This window comes from Aquila chrysaetos, chromosome 1, assembly GCF_900496995.4.
Source record: "Aquila chrysaetos chrysaetos chromosome 1, bAquChr1.4, whole genome shotgun sequence".
In the NCBI taxonomy this organism is placed as follows: domain Eukaryota; kingdom Metazoa; phylum Chordata; class Aves; order Accipitriformes; family Accipitridae; genus Aquila; species Aquila chrysaetos.
The window spans coordinates 26744309-26763610 of NC_044004.1; the positions used below are offsets into that span (position 1 = coordinate 26744309).

Here is a 19302-nt window from a genome sequence, read left to right on the forward strand (position 1 = left end):
TTAGAAGAAAATTCAGAAAAAAACCGTGTCACCAATCATCCTGGTAAGTTTAACTTAGCAAACAGTAGTCAGAAACAAACCTAACACAAAACAGCTGGAGTCCTATGCCAGACGACCATTTGAGAGAGAAAAAGGGAGGGATTAATTTTACAATTCTGCAGAACCACAACAGAATTTCACCTGCAACTAGCACCACCTTCAATTCAAAGTATATTGGCAAAATAGCTACTCACTTTGAAAACCTGAGGACAAATTCTCCTTAAAGATGCATATTCCCAGAACATAACAACTTCAAAAGTTTCCTTTATTGTGAAACCTGACCTAGAATCTCCCTCAAAACAAACACCTGCTTGGTAAGAATGTAAACATGCCAAAGCACAGTAAAACAATACACAAAGATCTCCAGTATATGATGTATCACAAGCCATTGAGATCTATTAGCATTATGGAAAAGACACAGCTGATTGTCATCACAAGTTGTCACAAACAGCAAAACGAGATGCACAAGCAACAGCATGGTCCTTCACCCAGCTGAAAATAGTATCTAATCTTTGGTGAAAATGTTACAATTTGTGGACTTGCCAAAAGGCTGCAGGTGGTCTTGGGAAGCAGGAAAACTACAGTTACATAGGATGAGAAGATTTCCCTTTCTAGATTTATATTTACCTTTGTTGCTGTGCAAAAACAAGACTGCAAATAGGTCTTACAGGATTACAACACACAAGGTGTCAAGAGCTGTTTTTCTAATGTACAGCCTTCACTTTGCAGTTTCCTTCACCACACAAATGTCAATCTCCTGGTTTTCATTGATTTCTTAAAGTTCCTTTATTGTTACTGTTCTGATCTGCTACTTAAAATCCTCATATACAATGGCAAGCAATTAATTACCTTTTGCCACTCTGGAAGGATCAAGGTCACCAAGTTCTTTGAAAAGAGCAGCTTGGTACACACTGGCAATTGAAAAGTTGTATGTTAGGAACTAAGATCAAGACAAAAATCTTTATGCCTACTGTTTTAATGTAGAGTTGAACTATCACAGGACTAGTGCGTGCCCTTCCATGTGCCCTATTATAAAAATGGATGTAGCAGAACTAGAAAAGACATAAAGACAGATAAAACTGCTTCTGCAGGAAGAGACATTGAGTGTAGTAGGACTCTTGAGCTTGGAAAAGGAATGACAGGGAGGAGGGAAGGATGTCACAGAAATCTGTAAAATCATGAATGGTAGGAAGAAGGCAAGGATGGAAAGGAAATGATCATTCACTGTTATTTACTGCTTCCTACAACAGAAAAGCAATGGGCACGTAATTAAATTATTGGAGAGCAATTTTATAACAAAGGGAAGTACTTTTTCATACAACACATAATTTAATTATGGAGCTCATGGTCACAGGATGTTGTGGATGCCAGAAATACAAATGAGACCAAAAATGATTAAACAAATTCATGTTAGAAATGTCTATCAAGAGCAGTTAAAGCAGATAACGTGAATGACATACCAAGTCTGAAAGCCCTAAAACCACCAATTGCTGAAAGTGAAAAAGATATAATATGGGAAAACTACTTTACACTAGCCCTGTTTTTTGTTTTTATTGCTCCCATAAGTTTCTGCTACTGACCACTGTCAGAGGCGACCCATAAAGAACTACATGAGCCTAAGGTCTGCTGGATACAGGCATTCTTATAAGCTGATGTACTATCTGGTGATTTACAAAATGGAACTGCAACCTCTGTAACTCTTGTAAAAGTGAGCTCTAGTTTCCAGTCAGTATATTAGTTTGCAATGGAAATAGTGGAATTAACATTATTGAAAGACTTTGATAAAATTAACCACAACAATTATATTGGGACAGATTAAAAAGCCACATCTGATATAAGAACCCTCAAACCAATATATCCAAGCTTCCTCCAAGGGATAGATATATTCCCAGAAGGAAAATCCACAATAAATTTGTTCTCATAAGTACAAAGGTACACACAGTTTTCTACCCTGAGATACACAATAACCTCATATGACAACAGAGATGCAGGGGTTATGGGACTGAATATTATTATCCTTGCACATTTGTCACCTTCAATTTCATATTAACATGTAACTAAAAGGAAGATGTTACTACTTTTATACTAAATTGTACAGAGCCATCTAATAGATAAAAATTTCTTTATAGGCAAATACATCTGTTGGGCTTAAATATCTGTATGAATAAGGAAAGGGGAACATATTCGAACTACCATGAAGAGCAGTAACTAAAAGCAGATCTCATGTAGTGATTACTGCAGAGCCAACTGCTCTCGAGAAGTAATTAACACCGCTTAAACTACAGGCTTTTACATATGACAATTATTACAGTTCAAAAGAGCTCTTATGTCAGTAAATGTTTACAGTCTTGCTTCCTTTATATTATTTGCATTCCAGAAAAATTCAGAAATAGAAAGGAGAGCTGACAGCAACATACTGGATGTGCGTGATAGAAATTCACCATTTCTGCAGTGATAACGAATTCTCAGTGAAACATGCCACCTTCTGAAAACAGAATTAGCCCAGATAAAAGACTGGGGCCAGCACAACATACAATCCTGACATAGCATGTGTAAAATGATAAACCAAAAGAAAAATAACTAAGTCAAAATAACCTGTTCTGGTGGCCTTTACACTGACCCTTTTGCAGTAAGGTTAACAGAATGAGAAGACAAAGAGAGTTTTCTCTCTCTTCTGAACTTTGACCACCACCTTACCCATCAGCAAGTCATAAAATAACAAAGTACGTCCCACCAAAAGACCTTTAGCGTATTACCAAATGAGGTAGTAGATTTGTTCATCATTGCAGAATTCAAGCTGCAAGGCTCATTCCTTTCAAAAAGTTTACTTTTAAAACACTACAGAAATTAAATACTCCTCCTTTGAACTTATGCTTGTTTTCAGCATTTTTGACAGAAATTTTTACAATTTTTTATTGTGTCTTGTGGTATCTGGTACTTTTTAAATCCCCAGCTCCTGGAATCATGAGAAAATTGCAGCTTGTCCATTAAAAAAACAAAAACAACAAAAAAAAACCTCCACCAAAAAACCTCTCACTACAACCGACAGAATCTCCCATGTCTCCCCCTCCAAAAAAAAGCTGAAAAAATAAAATTAAGAATGAAAGCTTAATGCTAAAAGATAAACAGTGATGCAAAACTGATTCTTGTTTTTGAAGACACATTCTTTTTAGACTCCCCTTTGGGAACAAGGTGTATTTGTTTCACAAAAAAAACTATAACGTCGTTTTCATTTAGTTTTTAATTGGTTTCTTGGTGTAAATTGAAGCATTTATTCTTATTCATCAGTATTACAGCCTTTATAAATGCATGATATCTATAAGCATTCTTCTGTAATTAAAGAGAGGATGTAATATAAATGTGTTCATAATAAAAGAGCAACATCTGAAAACTCCTTCTCCTCCTTTCTGAAGAGCATTTCTGCTTCCAGTGCTCAATCTGTCCACTTGCCCTGACTGCAGATGGGGTGGTTTAGCAGAGGAAAACAAGAGAGATCTACTGTGCAAATGCTAGATTATATTCCCTCACCTACAGTAAAGCTTCTATTGTATACTTGAATACATAAAAAAAGAGGTTAAAAAAATACAACCAGTAATTACTATTACTATAGTATTTCAAGTGTGGTCTGCAAGGAGCGCAGCTTTTAAATCAGTAGATTTTGCCTGTCTGGGTTTGTTTTTTTTTAAATACTATCAAATAGTTATTGCACTGATGTTAGCAAAATTTGGAAGTAGTGAACCTGAAGTGTTGGTCGAACACACAGATAGGATCTCCACCTACTTCTGGCAGAGAGACAATCCACCCCTCTGCATCACTCCTGGAAAAAGACAACTATTCCTGAGTCACTGCTTAACTGATTTTATGTTGGGAGAGCTGAAGTTTGCCACAGATTAACAACAGTCTCTTTCAAGTTAGACACACCTGACCACCCAAAAAAGGCAGGTTTCCTCTAGGACGGGTTAAGCACTCTGGACCATGCACCACTATTTTCTGGACGGGCTCCTTGAACCTAAAAACAAAGTGGATGTGGACAGCAGCCACTGGGAGGAACACAGAATGGGGCAACTTGCATGTCACCCTACTCCCAAAGCAGCTTCTTTTAAGAAACTGCATTTTCCCTGTGAAATAATTGTAGGATCAGACAACCTTAGGAAAGAGGAGCTTCCCATAAAGAAGTACACTTGGTATATTTAAAGTACAGGAATCTGAAGTATAGTTATGAAAGTGAGAATTCAACTATGACATGAAATCAAGAGAAATACAGAAAAATGATCTTCTGTCAATGATCACGCATTCATTTTGATAGTTGCAAAAGGGCCTTATTTTCTATATGTACCCTGAATACGCATAGACAATATAATTTTACAAAGCCCAACACACCCATTTTAGTGGGGAAAAAACATTCCTGTATGAAAATCAAATAAACTTCTTATTCTATGCCAGTGGAAGCTTAACCCTGAAATCTCTATTTTTCCGATGTCCTTCCAGCTTTTCAGATCTCTGTTAAAAAAGCTTTAGTTATGTTTCAGCACAATTAACCATGGGAAATTAATGTAGTCAGGAGACTACAAAGTTCCTTAGTCCATCTGCTGACAGGCTCCAGTGGCAAAAAAGGGAGACTCATTATTCTGGTTTAGCTAAGCACGAAAGAAAATAAGGTAATCTGAGTTTAACACCAAATGTTATCTTGGAAGTCTGCTACAGCTACAGAGTGTGACAAATTATGTTGGCTTGCCTAAAAAAAGAAAAAAAAAAAAAATTGAACTAAATTTCAAATAATTTTACAAAAGCCAAACTGGATCACTATTTCTTATTAATAGTTTGTTTTTGTAAGGAGCAAATACAGTTATGCTATTTAATTACAATTCCAGAAATGAAGACAAAAAGTTGTGTAACGGTTTTGTGTGAACTAGCCTTCTGACAAAAGACTGTTTTTTTGACCTGGCCAAGTTGATTGATTTAGGGCTGGCAAAATGAACAAAAAACTGTCAAAGATATTAGTCAACATTCTTTGACAGATCCCAATCAAATACTGGCTATAAACCACCTCACATTTCTAACCCCAAAATTTCACTCAGTATATCAAAAGTTGGTTTACCTTGAACTTTAGGGAATGACTAGGGGTACTGCTCCTGCATTATTTAGACAGATTTTTTTTTTTTTCCTTCCCTTTGACTGCAAGGAAAATAAAGCAGTCCCAGGGGAAGAATTTGTGACATGTGAAGGAAAAACTAGAAGTCCAGTTCATAATGTATTTTAAACCTATGTAAAAACATCACTTGTCAATTCACTACTGAAATGATGAGCATTCAGAAAGATACTTTTACAGTATTAACTGCACACCATGCACTCTGCAACTGAAGCTGTCAGATACCAGTTGATATTCCACTGAGCAGAATTTTTATCAACAAATAAAATAATTGTATTCAATATCCAGAGCTAAGTGACATTGTCAACCAGAGCTACAAAAAAGAAAAAAGAAATGTTACTTACAGTTACTAGATGCTCCCGTATAGTTCAACATGTACTGATCTGCTACCAGCATCCTTTAAGTTTGCTATAAACATGTCCCAACAGCTTCATATTCTCCTTCTGTCTAGCATCTCCAACTCAAATATGGGAAAATACAGTGCTATGTTTAAATAGACACTTACTTAATTAGTCTAACGAGGAACAGTGCTTTGGGTGGGAGAAAAGAAAAGCCACCCCCATTCAACTGCCGGTAGATGTAACAGAGGAAACACCACATGTTGACCATATAAATGACTGCATTTTCTAATAAGCCAGGAAAAAATGAGAGGGATGGCTATACAGGAATTACAGCAGCGTGTGCATACAGTGCATTCTCTACTGAATTGATTCCAGCTTGCAAGACATTGATGTATTCTCTGACTGACTCTGCTCAAGAGACAAGCTTTTGAAACAGTACTTTCAGCCCACAAGCCTTTAGATATCAATCACATCAAGATTTAATCAGCTCAACTTTGGACCAGAACAGCCCCTCACCCTGCAAATCAACCCCTGGAAATATATTTATGGGGGTTTTTTTCTCCTTAGCTGCCTGCACAAACACGAAAAGAAAAGGCTTAGAAAAACATATGGCAAAGATCCACTCTTTGAAGACAAAACTCTTCTTAAGGCTGCTAACCTGCAACTCCCCGAAGGTGCATTGCAGCAATGGTAGAAATTGATTTAGTGAAAGGCTTCTATTAGTGAGAGCGCTGTTCTCATCGCAAAGTCCCTCCCCTTGCTATAATCAATAATTTAAGCAAAGCCAAGAATCATGTCAGCCAAAAAGACCAGGGTAACTTGACTGTCTCTTTCTTGCAGAGTAGAAGTAAAATTAAATTAAGGTCTGAATGGGAATGTATTCTAATTTAATAATTAATTTGGCCAACCTGAGTTGTGCATTTTGGCTTTCATTTTGAGAAGGGGAAGAGGGATGGGCTCCTTTGTTCCTTACTGAAAACTTCTTGCATTCAGGAAAGAGCCAAAAAAAGTTTTACTTCTAAAAGTAAAAGAAGCCATAACCTTAGACTTAGAGCATTTTATCAGTTACATGCAAACAAGAGATGTGCTCTACAGAGTTACAACTCTTAGTTGAGTATTATGACAGTGCTACTACACCTATGTCTCAGTGCACTGCAACTATCTCTGAGTTAATAACCGAAGAAGTGTTTCATATTTAAATTTAGCCCTGCAGAATCTCAATTCAAAAGCAATTAAAAACAAAAGAATAGGAAAAATTAATTTTGTTAATATTATGTCACTGTTTAGGGAAAAAAAATAGTTTCATTAAGAAACAGTTTCATGAATAGTTCTGAGACTGACTACTTCAAGGTTTTTGCTTGAAAATCATATTAGGTAATAAATTAGTCCTGTGTATCAAATGATGTACACATAAATGATCAACATAACGAACAGTGGTTAAAAACAACCTCTGTAACATAACACTGTATAAAAATGGTTAAAAATGCCCCAGAGACACTATGAGCAGAGAGCAAAAAAATATATGCTTCAGATTTGGGTTGTCCTCCCCCTCTCCCTCTGAGGATTTCTCATCACTGAAGTATCATGCATAAATGTACTGTGCAAACTGAAGGACACACACCACTAGGCTTTTGAAATCCAGATCTTAGACACTACAAGAAACCCACTTAATGTCATTATCTTGAGCTCTGTGGCATCCTGATATTGGACATTTATGACCTAATGCTGCGTACCCAGGGGCACCATACATCTCAAAATGAAGCAATTGAGCCTTAATGGCAAATGTATGTGCTTTCATGAGATTGCTTAAAAAAGGCTTCATGTCCCTTAAGGCAGGAACCATACATCCACTCTCAAGCGAGGACTGAGTTCAGAGCAAGGTCTCTGCAGCATGCCAAGTCCCATCATACAAGACCTCTCCTGGCCCACGGAGATGGCTCAGTACTGCCCTGAATCTACCCACCTTCTCTTGATGCAGCAGCAACGAACCCAAGGCTGCCTGCAACACCATCTACTCCATGTCTCAGTGGTATGTGTTATAGTTTCTGTGTGTTTAATGTCACAGCTTGCAATAGCACAGTTGTTACTCAAGGGACCCATGACCTCAGTTCAGCCAATCCCATGTCGTTAGTTAAAGCTGAATTAAATTTCAATCAGCTAAAGCTTTCTTGTGTGAGAGCTAAGCACATGAGAAACCAGTGCACTTAGAGACTGGGGTCTAGAGGAGCCACTAACTTGGGGCAATTAGAAGAAATACCTGCAGGTGCAAATATACCAGGGCAGGAACTCGAGGGGAATTTAGGTCTGTGTCCTTCACTGCAGAGACATCTCCTTCCACCAGAGCCTGAATCCAGTCCTGAGCTAGGATTTTACTTTCTCTTAGCAGTACTTCAGTATTAAATAACTTTCACCCAGAGCTCCCCTGTTTTTACCTGCTTTAAGTTTTCAGAACTTCTGTGAAGTAACGTTCCAGCCTCAAGCACATGCAAATTCCCCCATACTCATTTCTGCTGCTTTAGTCTCAATCTTAGTCCACCCTATTTATTGTCACTGTCTTTGTGCTAGTCCCGCTCACCTAACCTACTGACTACAAACACCCCTGCTTGCTTCCAGCTCCTGCTTATCCCAGCTTCCCCTCAGTTTGTGCCAAGTTCTCATTTATCTCCACAGCTGCAGTTACTCTTCTTTTGCTTCCCCCTCCTGTGGGTCCCTCCTCTCAACAAGCCTCCAGGTCACACTCCCATCTTCCAACTCTTCCTACCTTCCTCCCCACCCCACAACTTTTCTTGTTCCCCCATCGGCTTTCTCCTCTGCTGAAAGCAGTGGTGAGACAAGCTCACCACTGCTACTAGGGCCCGATGCTCGTATCTCTGCAGGTGAATTGCTGCCACCCCAGCAACTGTGAGATCCCCCAAAAGCTCAGGGGCCACTGTAAAGACTAGAAACTCATTCTGCTGAGCAGCAATACCGTTTCTCTACCACACTTCCTGCAGCTGAGATATAGGAGCACAGAAGATTACAAACAAGCACCCAAGCAGGCTGCAAAGAGCTCCAGAGCACACACAACCCACCTAGCAGAATATACCCATGTTCTCAGCTTGCCTTAATGAACAGGGGCCTGCAGGTTCAGAGTCTTCCCAAAGGTAACACTGTTTTTCCCTTCCCTTCCCCAGAGATTTCTATACCCATTTCAAAGCATCATTTGGGTGAAGTTTGACCTGAGTTCTATAAAGCATTCAGAAGTGCTGAGGCAGAGGTTTACTGGATCGATTTGGGTCATAATTTGTTATACTTGCACAGCTTTATGAACTGGTAACTTTTTTTTTTTTTTTAAGGAGGGGCAGTTAGTCTGATATTAGTTGATCGTGGCTTTTCTTCTGTGCAACTTCCTGCCTTACCATCCCTCTGAAAGCTATCAGGATCCTGACTTTTCCTCATTACCCCCTCTGGCTTCTCTTCTGTGGTTTGTTTTCCCTTCCTCTTTGCTTGGTCCTGTGTCTGACTGGACCTGAACTCTTTCCATGGTCTCAGAAGAGACCTGTGAAGACATGCAATCCTAGGCACAGAAAAGCTTTTTCAGCAAGATGCATTCAACATCATAGAGGATGTGCAGAATCCAGAATTACACCTGTCCATCCCCGAAACAACAGAAGCTTGTAAAGTTTCCAAATATAGTCTGTCAAGTTAAGTACCAGACATGATTAAACAATTCACCACTTCTGAAACTCAAGTTTTCACTACAGATGCTCAGAAGAGTCTTCCACTTTGCCACAACACACAACAAGTCCTGTATAAAAAGCACGTCCCTAATACCTCTTAACATTACATGTCAATGTAAACTGCACTACAGAGTTAGGGGAAACTTGTGGTGCTCTGAAGATCTTGTGAACTACTCTATAGCTTCCACCCAGGTGGTAGTATGACGCTGGCATTCACTTTCCTGCATTGTACTTTCCTGCGTTGTCTTGCCACAATCTCTATTCCCCATTGTCACCTTTCACTTTCCGCCATCAGTGTTCCACACGTTCCAGCAGCCAGGCCTCCACGCATTTGTTTACCCCACAACTATACATTTTACTGAGTTAAGAAACATTCATTTTTAAAACACTCAAAATCATAGCACTGCACTTATACAAAGCAGCACTCTGATTTTGTCCGGATTAGGAATTGTGTGCTTTACTATGCTAGCAAGGTAAGTGTCCCCAAAAAGACAAGCACCAAACAAGAAATGTAATATCAAGGGCAAAATAAACCAGCTTGTAAAACTCCCATTCAAGTGCCTAGAAGTTCAGCTGAATAACGTCAAAATTAATGAAGCTATGTCAGTTAGGACAGGCCCCCATTTGACACTATTTTAGCCAAAGCACTGAGCAAGGCATAGCAATGCTTTGGTAGTCAAAGCACAGCCACTAGAAGGCAACTGTCTCTGAACTCAATCTCCCCCAGCCCTGGAGCACCCAGAGAGAGATGTCACACTGGGAGAGAGCTTGTGTTTGGAAAGAATATGACAAACCATCTTAGACCCTTTAGGCACAATATAGCAGAGATTAACCAAGGAGTGATTTTTTAAAACAAAGCCAAACCCAGAAAAAGAACAAATTTCATTTCTGTACTGCAGGGTAGATGTTGCAGGCTCTATCCAGCTGGTTAATTAATTTGTGAGTGTCACTTGACGTGTGTCCTGCTTAGCCTGCAGTTGCTCCTCCAGAACCCAAGTCCTAGTTCTTGCCTCCTGTCTGCTGCCTGTCTTGGACACCACCAGGCACCTCAAGGGACAATAGGCAGGCAGTTGAATCAAGCCCTCCCTTGGAGGGAGGAAAATGAATGGCTCTGATGAAATAACGAATCATTCTTTATCTTTTTGGTAAACAGTAAGTATGAAACTGCAACTGTGACGATACAACATGTCCTGGAAAGCCTCTTCTATAGTCCCAAATTCTGGTAATTGCAAACAGAGTTTGGGACAGGATGCTAATCACTATTGTATAAAACATCTACCCTCCCATTCCTGAATTTAAGCATGTTAATTCACTTCTACATACTTATTTTTATTAACCATCCCAATTCAAAAGGATGCTGATCACTGCTCTTTACTGTGGAAACTTTGGGTTTCAAATCAGAGCACTTATCTGAGCATTCAAGACATGGATTTAGGTAGCTCCACTGAGAACCACAGGGTAAAACCCTGCCAAAACGCAGCAAGCAGCCTCCCTGTGCAACTGATAGCAGCAGCGTGTACTTGAGAGAGTCATCTTTCAAGTTCAATATACTAGCAAGTTCAATTTATTTTATGGCCTTCTAAGAGTAGACCCTGAATGCTGATCATTACTGTGAACATTGTGTAACTGTGTGGCCTTTTAGGCTTTATTTCTTTTAAACTGGCTTACTTTTTCTTCCCTAAAATCTTCTTATAGGGGTGGCTAAAAGGAAAATAAACATGCAGTTAGTTACTCCACACACAGAATGTTACCCACACAAACACTGGGGATATATAGCAATAGTCACCTTTCCTATTTCATAGGCAGTCAGAAAATAGTCAAGTCAAGTCAAGTCTGAGACAATAAAACATGCATTGTGCTTGCTATGTGGTTATCAGTAACATGCAGGATTAAAAAAAAACCAGCTCAATATTAAAAGTTGACAGGCCGTTAGGATGCATAGTGGGTGTGAACTAGAACCTCTTATTCCCAAAAATCTGAAATTTGGATGTTTACCTAGAACCCTACAATTGTATAGGTGATAATACATTCTTTCTCTAGTATTATAGGACTAGTGTTTATCCACAGTGTAATCAAATGTATTTCTACCGTAAATCTTTTTCCACACTCAGGAACACAGAAAACATGTTCTGTAGTAAATAACATACTTATTGTCTGTATCAGATAGGTACTGCAAAGGAAAAACAGTGCTTTTTAAGAGGACATCCATTTTAATTTTGTCAAAGATGCTGGTTAAAATCAGAGGCAGAACTGACCATTGTTATAAATCTTTCTGACTAGTTCAAGATTTGCTGTAATTTTTATTGTATTAGACGACTACTCTAACCAGAAGTACTGTTATTTCAGAATACCAGGCTCTATTTACAAGAATGACACTCCTGATCCCCAAGGGCCAGTCTCATCGTTGCCATTTCTGCACTGGGTTGAAGTCATTTATTCGCAACCTGCTATTAAACTCCCCTCCTGGATTTGCTTGGAGACCAGCAGCAGATAGGCATTTGGTATATGGCAGTCGCATACAGTGGCGGCACTCCCTAAAAAAGAGGACACTTGTACTTTTGATAACCCTTTGAATGACATTTTCAACCAGGGAGAAACAAGCCGTTGTGTGAGCCAAAGGCTCAGAAGCTGGGGAGCCAGAGAAGGCTGCTGCTCCTGTGCAGCCTCCCAAAGCTCTGAAAAGAGCAAGGAGGGCAACTATCCTAGACCAAGAAAACCTGTGTCTCTCTAGCACCGAGTGCCCCACATCTCAGGGACCTTCCTAATTATGGGGCTATTCCCTACTCTGGAAAGAGTGGGTTTTGTGCAAATTAAAACAGGAAGCAAAAGCAAATTCCAGTATTTTTCTTGGCTTTGAGGCAAACAGAATTCCTCTTTCTTTTTCCAGAGAATTCTCATTCCTAATTCATTAGAGATTATTACATAGAGAGCTGCACTTTACTAAGGGAGGATAACTTTCCACTGAAACTGTTTTTCAGGTGATGGAATTAAGAAATGTGCCTGCCTTCTACAGACATTCTGGTGAGCTTCTTCCAAACTGGGGGGGGGGGGGGGTGTAAGCGCCACAGAAAACAACACTAGCATCACCCTTATCCTCCCTTAGGTTTGGGCTCTGGATTGTCCACTTGACTCCTGTTTGTGCCACACATTCATAAAATGTAGGTGAAGCTGGTGAATACATAGAGACATAGAGAAAGAATAGGTAGAGGGTATAATAACACAGGATATATTTCCTTTGAAAACTAGACTAAGGAAATTTTCTGGAGAGAGGGGAAGGAAGCATTCACCCTGATTTAAAACCAGCTCTGTGCCGTTTGCAGTTTTAAAGACATCTGGAGCTGGTCTTTGGTCACCCACAATATGCTCTCTCAATGACAGCAGTCATCTGAATGGGTGCAGTCTGTCCTGAGGCCAGTGGAGGAAAGCTAAAAATCCTTATTAAAAAAAAAAAAATCTCTGAAAGGTGAAGTCAATGTAGCTCTTGTCAAGAAGCAGATACAGATAACTTCTTTGGAGGAAAAAGAAGTTTCCTCAAAACACAACTGTTATACTGTAATGTGTTTGTGGTGTTCAGTGCCCCTGTTGTTAACAGGCTCTATTAGTTTTAACATTACTAATCAACAACATTAATATCCAGCCACTTGCTTTGCATCTTTAAATTGGGTTGTCTTATTTTTGCCTCCTTATTCAGAAAAAGAGACAAGTCTCTTGAAAACCGCTTTTCATTAGACCACAAATAAAAGTATCCTGCTCTAAGGAGAGTTCAGGAGGATTTTCTCTAAACGCTAATGCATCCCCAGTGCAAACAATTAAGCTTAAGAGTAAATTGTTCAGGGCCTTTGAACTACATACCTCCAAAACAAAGGTAAAACAATGAAAACAAAAGGTAAAACACATGAAAACAAAACAAACCCAACCCAACACAAAACAACATTAAGTTTTCCAGGATTTGAACAACAAATTGTGTTAACAGAAGGAGGAAGACGACAAGACAATACAGAAGCCCTGGAAGTAGTATATTGTCATTTTCAAGTGTCCTCTCACTAAAATGGTATTTCTATCATATTCCTGTGTATACTAAAGGGGTAAACATAATCTCTGGATTGAACATTAACAGTTCTCCAGGTATCTGCTAGATTACACTCTTTAATGGATTAACTGTTCTCAAAACTGTATCTTTATTTCCCCTACCCAGATGCAGTGGCAGTGAGGAACCCCAGCTGTGCCCAAAATCTCAGACTTCCAGGATGGGCACCACCAGGGCTCACTGCATGACTCCCCAGTCAGGTGGGCTGCCCTTCACCCATGCTGGCACATGGAGACAACAAGGAATGAAAGATTACACTAAAAAGACTTGAAAGATCTACCACAGGGGAAAGCACCACGTGCCTTTGGAGCAGATGGCCTGAGCAGGCTGGGGCAACGCCTCCACTGATGGGATGTTTAAAACCAGATCTGAAAATTGCAAGAGAGCCAAGATACCACCAATCCTTGCTTTCTGAGGTTTATTCTTCTTTGCCTGCTCTTAAATGTGGGTGCTCACATCTACTCCGTGACCTCAGAGGGGCTACATACAGCCCCCTGGAAATCTCTCAGGTTTTTGGTCAACCACCACTGACATAAATGCATTGGACATATTTACTGCTTGCGGGAAACTACTTCTCTGTCTGCAGCATGGCGGAAGAGTGGAAGGGGTTTTGGGAAGCAGCAAGTGTTACTTGATTTCCTTCAGCACTTCCAACTCCACCCACTGCTGCAGCACCCAAGTTATTTGGCAAGTGAGGTAACTGCCATAGTTTGACCTGGCATGGTGAGAGGCAAATGCTTGTCCATCAGCACCACAGTAACTCAAGCAATTCTTGGGAATGAGATGGAAAAAGCATAGGTGATTACAATGCAAAACATCTAACTGTTCTTGACTCTGCCTCAAAAGAGAAAGTTCAGTTCATTTACTCAACTTTTATTTCACCTTTTATTTTATTACCCTTCAAACATCCTTGGAGATATATGAACTTGCCTAGGGATGGCACATTACCCAAATCTAAAAGGCTGGAGCCCCTAGAACAACTAGAAAATTTGCCCCCAAACAAGGAAGTCTGGAGATATTTGCACCGGTTCTGATTTCTGCTTTTTTCTACACCAGCAGCACTGCTTTTTGCAGCCCCCCTTTCAGACTCCCAGGAGGAGCTGCAGGAGAGAGCACCTGAGAAACTGGCCTGTTTTATCATGTCCAAAAGCCATCCCGGCATCCACAGCAACTCAACATTTGATTTCTTAGCTCTCTTCTGTCGTATCAACTGATAGTCCACTTTGGAAAGAAACTGGAAACACTTAATGAAATAATTTTATCAGAGTGGAGCTAAATTCAAGACAGGCAATAATCCTAAGAGATGGATGTCTGTAAGTTGCAAGTTGCAATAGTTGGATGTTTTTAGAGTCCATGAATACTTATATATACAGGCGTCTTAAAACCACCGACCCAATCCAGTACGGCAGGTCCCGTGTCCTAGTTGGTGCTCTCTGACAGTGACCACAGGCATGAGAAAGAAACACCTCTACCACTTTGATCTTGAAAGACAATTTTGAGGTTTTCTAGGGCTTTCTGTTTAACTCTTTTCTTATAGACACTGAACTCATATCTGGACATCTGCTCTTCTATAACTGTCTGTTATTGTATTTGTTATTATAATACATAGGTTGCTAGTATGGTGAAGGTAGCAGAGAATTTAAAAAAGCCCTTTATTCTGCTTTAGAAGAATGGTGAGCTCTGAGGGCTTTATTAATTGATTTTTTTTAATTATTTTTTTAAACAAGGAAACCCCCCCAAAGTCAGCAGGGGAAAGTTTCCCTTTATTTCCATAGTGCAAAGAAACTACAGGTCAGCTAACATTTGGTTACTTAAATAAGCAAACTTGTCAACACCTCAAAACAGCTCAGAAAATCCCCCTTCCTGAGTGTTGAAAGAGCTCATACACCATACAGTGGAAATACACATGTGGGAAGAAAATTTTAAACACATTATTTAAAAAGAAACAAAACTTATGCTAGCTCTTAGCATCTTAGGCCACCCTTACTTAATTAGACTACTTGGAATTACTCTAATTTAGTTTTCAGTGAATATAAATTTTCTACCCCCAGTTTCTCATTGCCAAACCTGGAGCAAGTACAAAGGCAGAAGGAGCCAAGATACTCAGCTTTAAGTTATCTAAGTACCTCCTATTGATAGTTTCTCCAGAAATGTTATCAGTGATGTCACACATATTATATCAAATATCCCGAGAAATAATATTAACTCAAACAGCAATTTTAGTAAATGGAAAACTTTCTCATTTGGCACAGGTGACTTCATGAAAATTTTCTCTCTTAACAGCAAAGGTTTGTTACATATCAAAAAGATCAGAAGATCCATTATACATCACATAGTGGGGATTTCTGGCTGTGACTTTAAAAAAACCTACACATTAAAATAAAAATCACTATTGTCATGATCATGGATGACTGACACGTAATGCAGCTGTGAATTTGGACCATAGTGGCCTCCAAACAGTATATAATCTCTGCACTGTAATAATGAAATTACTTAAAATACAATATACGATGAACTTCTTCAGCCCCACGTCACCCTTGAGAATCGGATTGCCTCCCCTCATTTTGACAAAGTTGTACCTTTATATACTGGCTTGGATATAAAAAAAAAAGTGACAAAGTCCATTAGCTAGAACAAATGAGATCTGTAGAGTTTTAAAAATAATGCAGATGTGTTGTAAATCACAACAGACCCAGTGCAGAAGTCATCATTACTGTTCAAATAATTAATGAGCCCAGGCTTCCAAAATATGAAATGCCATGGTCTCAGCTTCTGAATTACTGTATGGAACTGCTGCACAAAGAAAACAAAACACAGAAATTAAATGACCCAAGGTTTGGGAGGACTTTTTTTTGAAAAAATAAAAGACTATCATCAAATGACTCCGGGTGAAGAGGGGACACTCACAAAGATTTGAAATAGAAAAGTAAAAATCTTTGCTGAACCTAAAAATCATTGCTCAGAAAATTGTTTGTTGTGTGTAGGCAGCTATCACTAGTTTAGCATCTCCAGACAATCATGTACTTCTCACAACATGTACCCATTGAGTGGTGAAGAGCAACTATTTATAAACTAGCAAAAGGTGCAGTTAGCATATTTTGAGGACCCTGTCTGTAGTATTTGCTAGTGCCTTTCCTAAAGCAGCAGTAAAGCCGCTAGGACTGAGTGGGAGGCTGCCAAGTGTTCCCAAGTGGACAAGGAGCTGCATGCAAGCCCAGCACTTGTGTTTCAATGCAATCCACTTCCCCACCAAAAGCACCACTAAATCACCTCTCTCCTTCCAGCCACCAGCTGAGAGAAGTTAAGGAACGTATTTCTAAAACAGTGGCCATGAGCAGCCTTTACTTGCATACCTGTTTCATCAGGCGAGCTCAGTGAGGCACTGTCCTGGGACAGCGTAGTCCAGCTGGAGTCCTCATCACTTGGGGCCAGGTTTTGAATCCTGTGGAGGGCACAGTCTGTTTTGGCCCCAGTTTTTGGGTGGTCCTTCTTAGTCTCAGGGCTTGACGATACCGTGGCAACTTGGCCATCCTCTGGGCTTGACAGCTTGTTTTGTTTCCGGGGCAGGACTTCCCCATTGACAATAACGGTAGAAGCCTGGCCGTTGCTTTGTGCAGATTTATCTTCCATTGCAACAAAACTCTGCTCTAGCTCTCTAGCCGATGTCTCTAGATCCACGTAGTAATTCAGGAAGCTCTTGGTCCTCCTTGGCTGCGAGGGTAATATTTCACAGCCAGAGGAATCCTGTGGGATCGGCTCTTTGCCTTCAAACTTCTCAGAAGTTACGTTTATGCCCGCAGTGGTACTGAGGTTTTTGTTGGGATCCTGCTGTCCCTGCTCAGCAGCTTTCCTGAGCTGGTTTTCTCCATTCTTCACCAGCTTTATATTGGCAGAGCTGTTCCCCAGAAGGGGCTGCGCTGCTGGATCGGAAAGACCCATGGCTGTCTGAATGTTAGTCAGCGCATATTTTTTCCTGCATTTTGGAGGAGTGCTGTTCTTGGTCTCTGTGTGCCTAATTTCCGCATTCAGAAGTTCGTTATGAGAGGAGCGCAGGTTAAGAGTGTTCGGTGGGGTGGCAGGGTTGTTGCGATTCACAACGTCCGTCGTGCTGCCGCTTGCCATAAACACTGTCAATGCGTCCACACCAGAATCGACTAGAAAAGCAAAAGAGACAGTCGTGAAACACATTCATTATATACACTATTTTGCCAAGACTTCTGGTAAAGGGATGCGGCACTTTACATAATTGTTTTACAGCAGGAAAATTACCACAACCTAAGTGGGTAAGAGAACAGACAAAAGCTTAGCTTATTAAATAAGGAAAAACAGAGGGAGAAAAAAATACAGAGCTCATCAGGACCACGAAGCTCAGAAAAAGCAGAAAGCTTGATCCTATACAAGGCAGTTTTAGGGCAGTTTTTTCATGTCTGATTCTGTTGCAGGCAGGCATGGGGACAGGAGAGGTGCCCTTTTCAAATGCCTAGGAGTCCAGAAGTCATCCTTACCATCATTTCATTTTAGTATTTCACCTCCACCTCTGATGAGGAGGGGAAGAACTCCTCAAGCGCTCATCACTAGGAAGCATAAAATTTGAGAAATTTCTAAGCAGACCGCAGGCAGATGCTGCTCCTTTTTCATCTAGGGTAGAACTCAAGTACTGTTAATTTTAAGCCTGACTGGCCAGTCAGCTGTTGCCTCCTAACACCTGCGTTTTCTCTGCTCTTTGTCTTTTTCTCCCCATCCCACTATTTTTTTTTTTTTTTTTTTTTTTTTTTTTTTTGAGAGGGTAAGTAGAGGGTCAGAAGGTAAGGAATACAAGTAGATTATTTCACAAAGGTGTATTTGATTTCTGTGGGGGAAAAAAAAAAAAATCCCTTGACAAAATATCCTGCTGTAATTCAATCAACTTTTAAAAAAGGGCTGCTCCAGAGATGAAGATGGCTCACTATTTCTATAGCTCACAAAGTTCAAACTTAAGGATAAAACGTATATCCTAGGGCAGAGTACACATATTCCACTGATAAATAAAACCATTCTTCTGTCTACCTGTAGGCAAGTTTCTGATTTTTGTTAGCCAGGAGTATAGCTCACATTTTGAAAAAATATTAAGTTTATTGAGGGAACCGATTTTTAGACAATGAAAAATGATCAGAAAATATATTTTTAGAAAACTGTAATTTGTTCCTGTACCGTCTATTTATGGCTCCCACTAATCTGCATAAATACTCCATGAACACCTCAATTTACATACTGTAGTAGTCACTGTTGTTTGACACCTGGCAACCAAATTAGAGGCCAATTAATAAATCACTCCCATCTGCCACAGCATGAAACATTGTTTCTGTTGTTCCTAATTCTCAGATATCACTGACTGCTTATATTGCACATAAAAACATGTCTGGGGCTTACCCAGGAATGAAAAGCTATAATTTGAGCTAGCCGATGACAGATCATTCCAGTTGAATTGTGCTGCATCCTTGTATATTTGATATATGGCAGAACTGACTGCTGTACAGATTTACAAGAGATTAAATATATGGGTTTTAAAAGAACATATACATAAATATAGAGTAAAAAGGAGCACTTCACAACGCTACCTGAACGCACACACAGTTGCTAGTGTTCCCTCCTCTTTGATGTGCCATCAAAGCTGCACACTTCCAACCATCACTCTGGTATATTTAAAACCAAGCAGACTAAGTATACTCTTTGTTCCCTGAATCACACACCTAGAACAACTTCTAGAACTTGATCAAAACAGAATTTGAACTAAATTTTACAAATTTTCATGCCTGCCATTTCCTCAAGCCCCAGTCAGTGAGTCTAGACTGACTAAATTCTTCAGAAGACAAATCACCCCACGCACACTGTGCAAAAGCCATCAGCTTAGGTAACAGTTAACAAGCATCCTATAGATAATTTCACCTTTAGCCACACAATACGTCTAAAACACAACCATCACATAAT

General features: G+C 39.8%; 1 protein-coding gene across 10 annotated transcripts in view; it reads right to left on the reverse strand.

The window, feature by feature from the left end:
- Window positions 1-19302, reverse strand: part of APBB2 (amyloid beta precursor protein binding family B member 2) — a 156502-nt gene that overhangs the window by 88120 nt on the left and 49080 nt on the right. For all 10 annotated transcript variants that reach the window (XM_030035115.1, XM_030035202.1, XM_030035723.1 and 7 more), the window contains one exon: window positions 16689-17489. In XM_030035115.1, the coding sequence (XP_029890975.1) occupies window positions 16689-17489 (801 nt within the window). The remainder of the gene's footprint in view (window positions 1-16688; window positions 17490-19302) is intronic.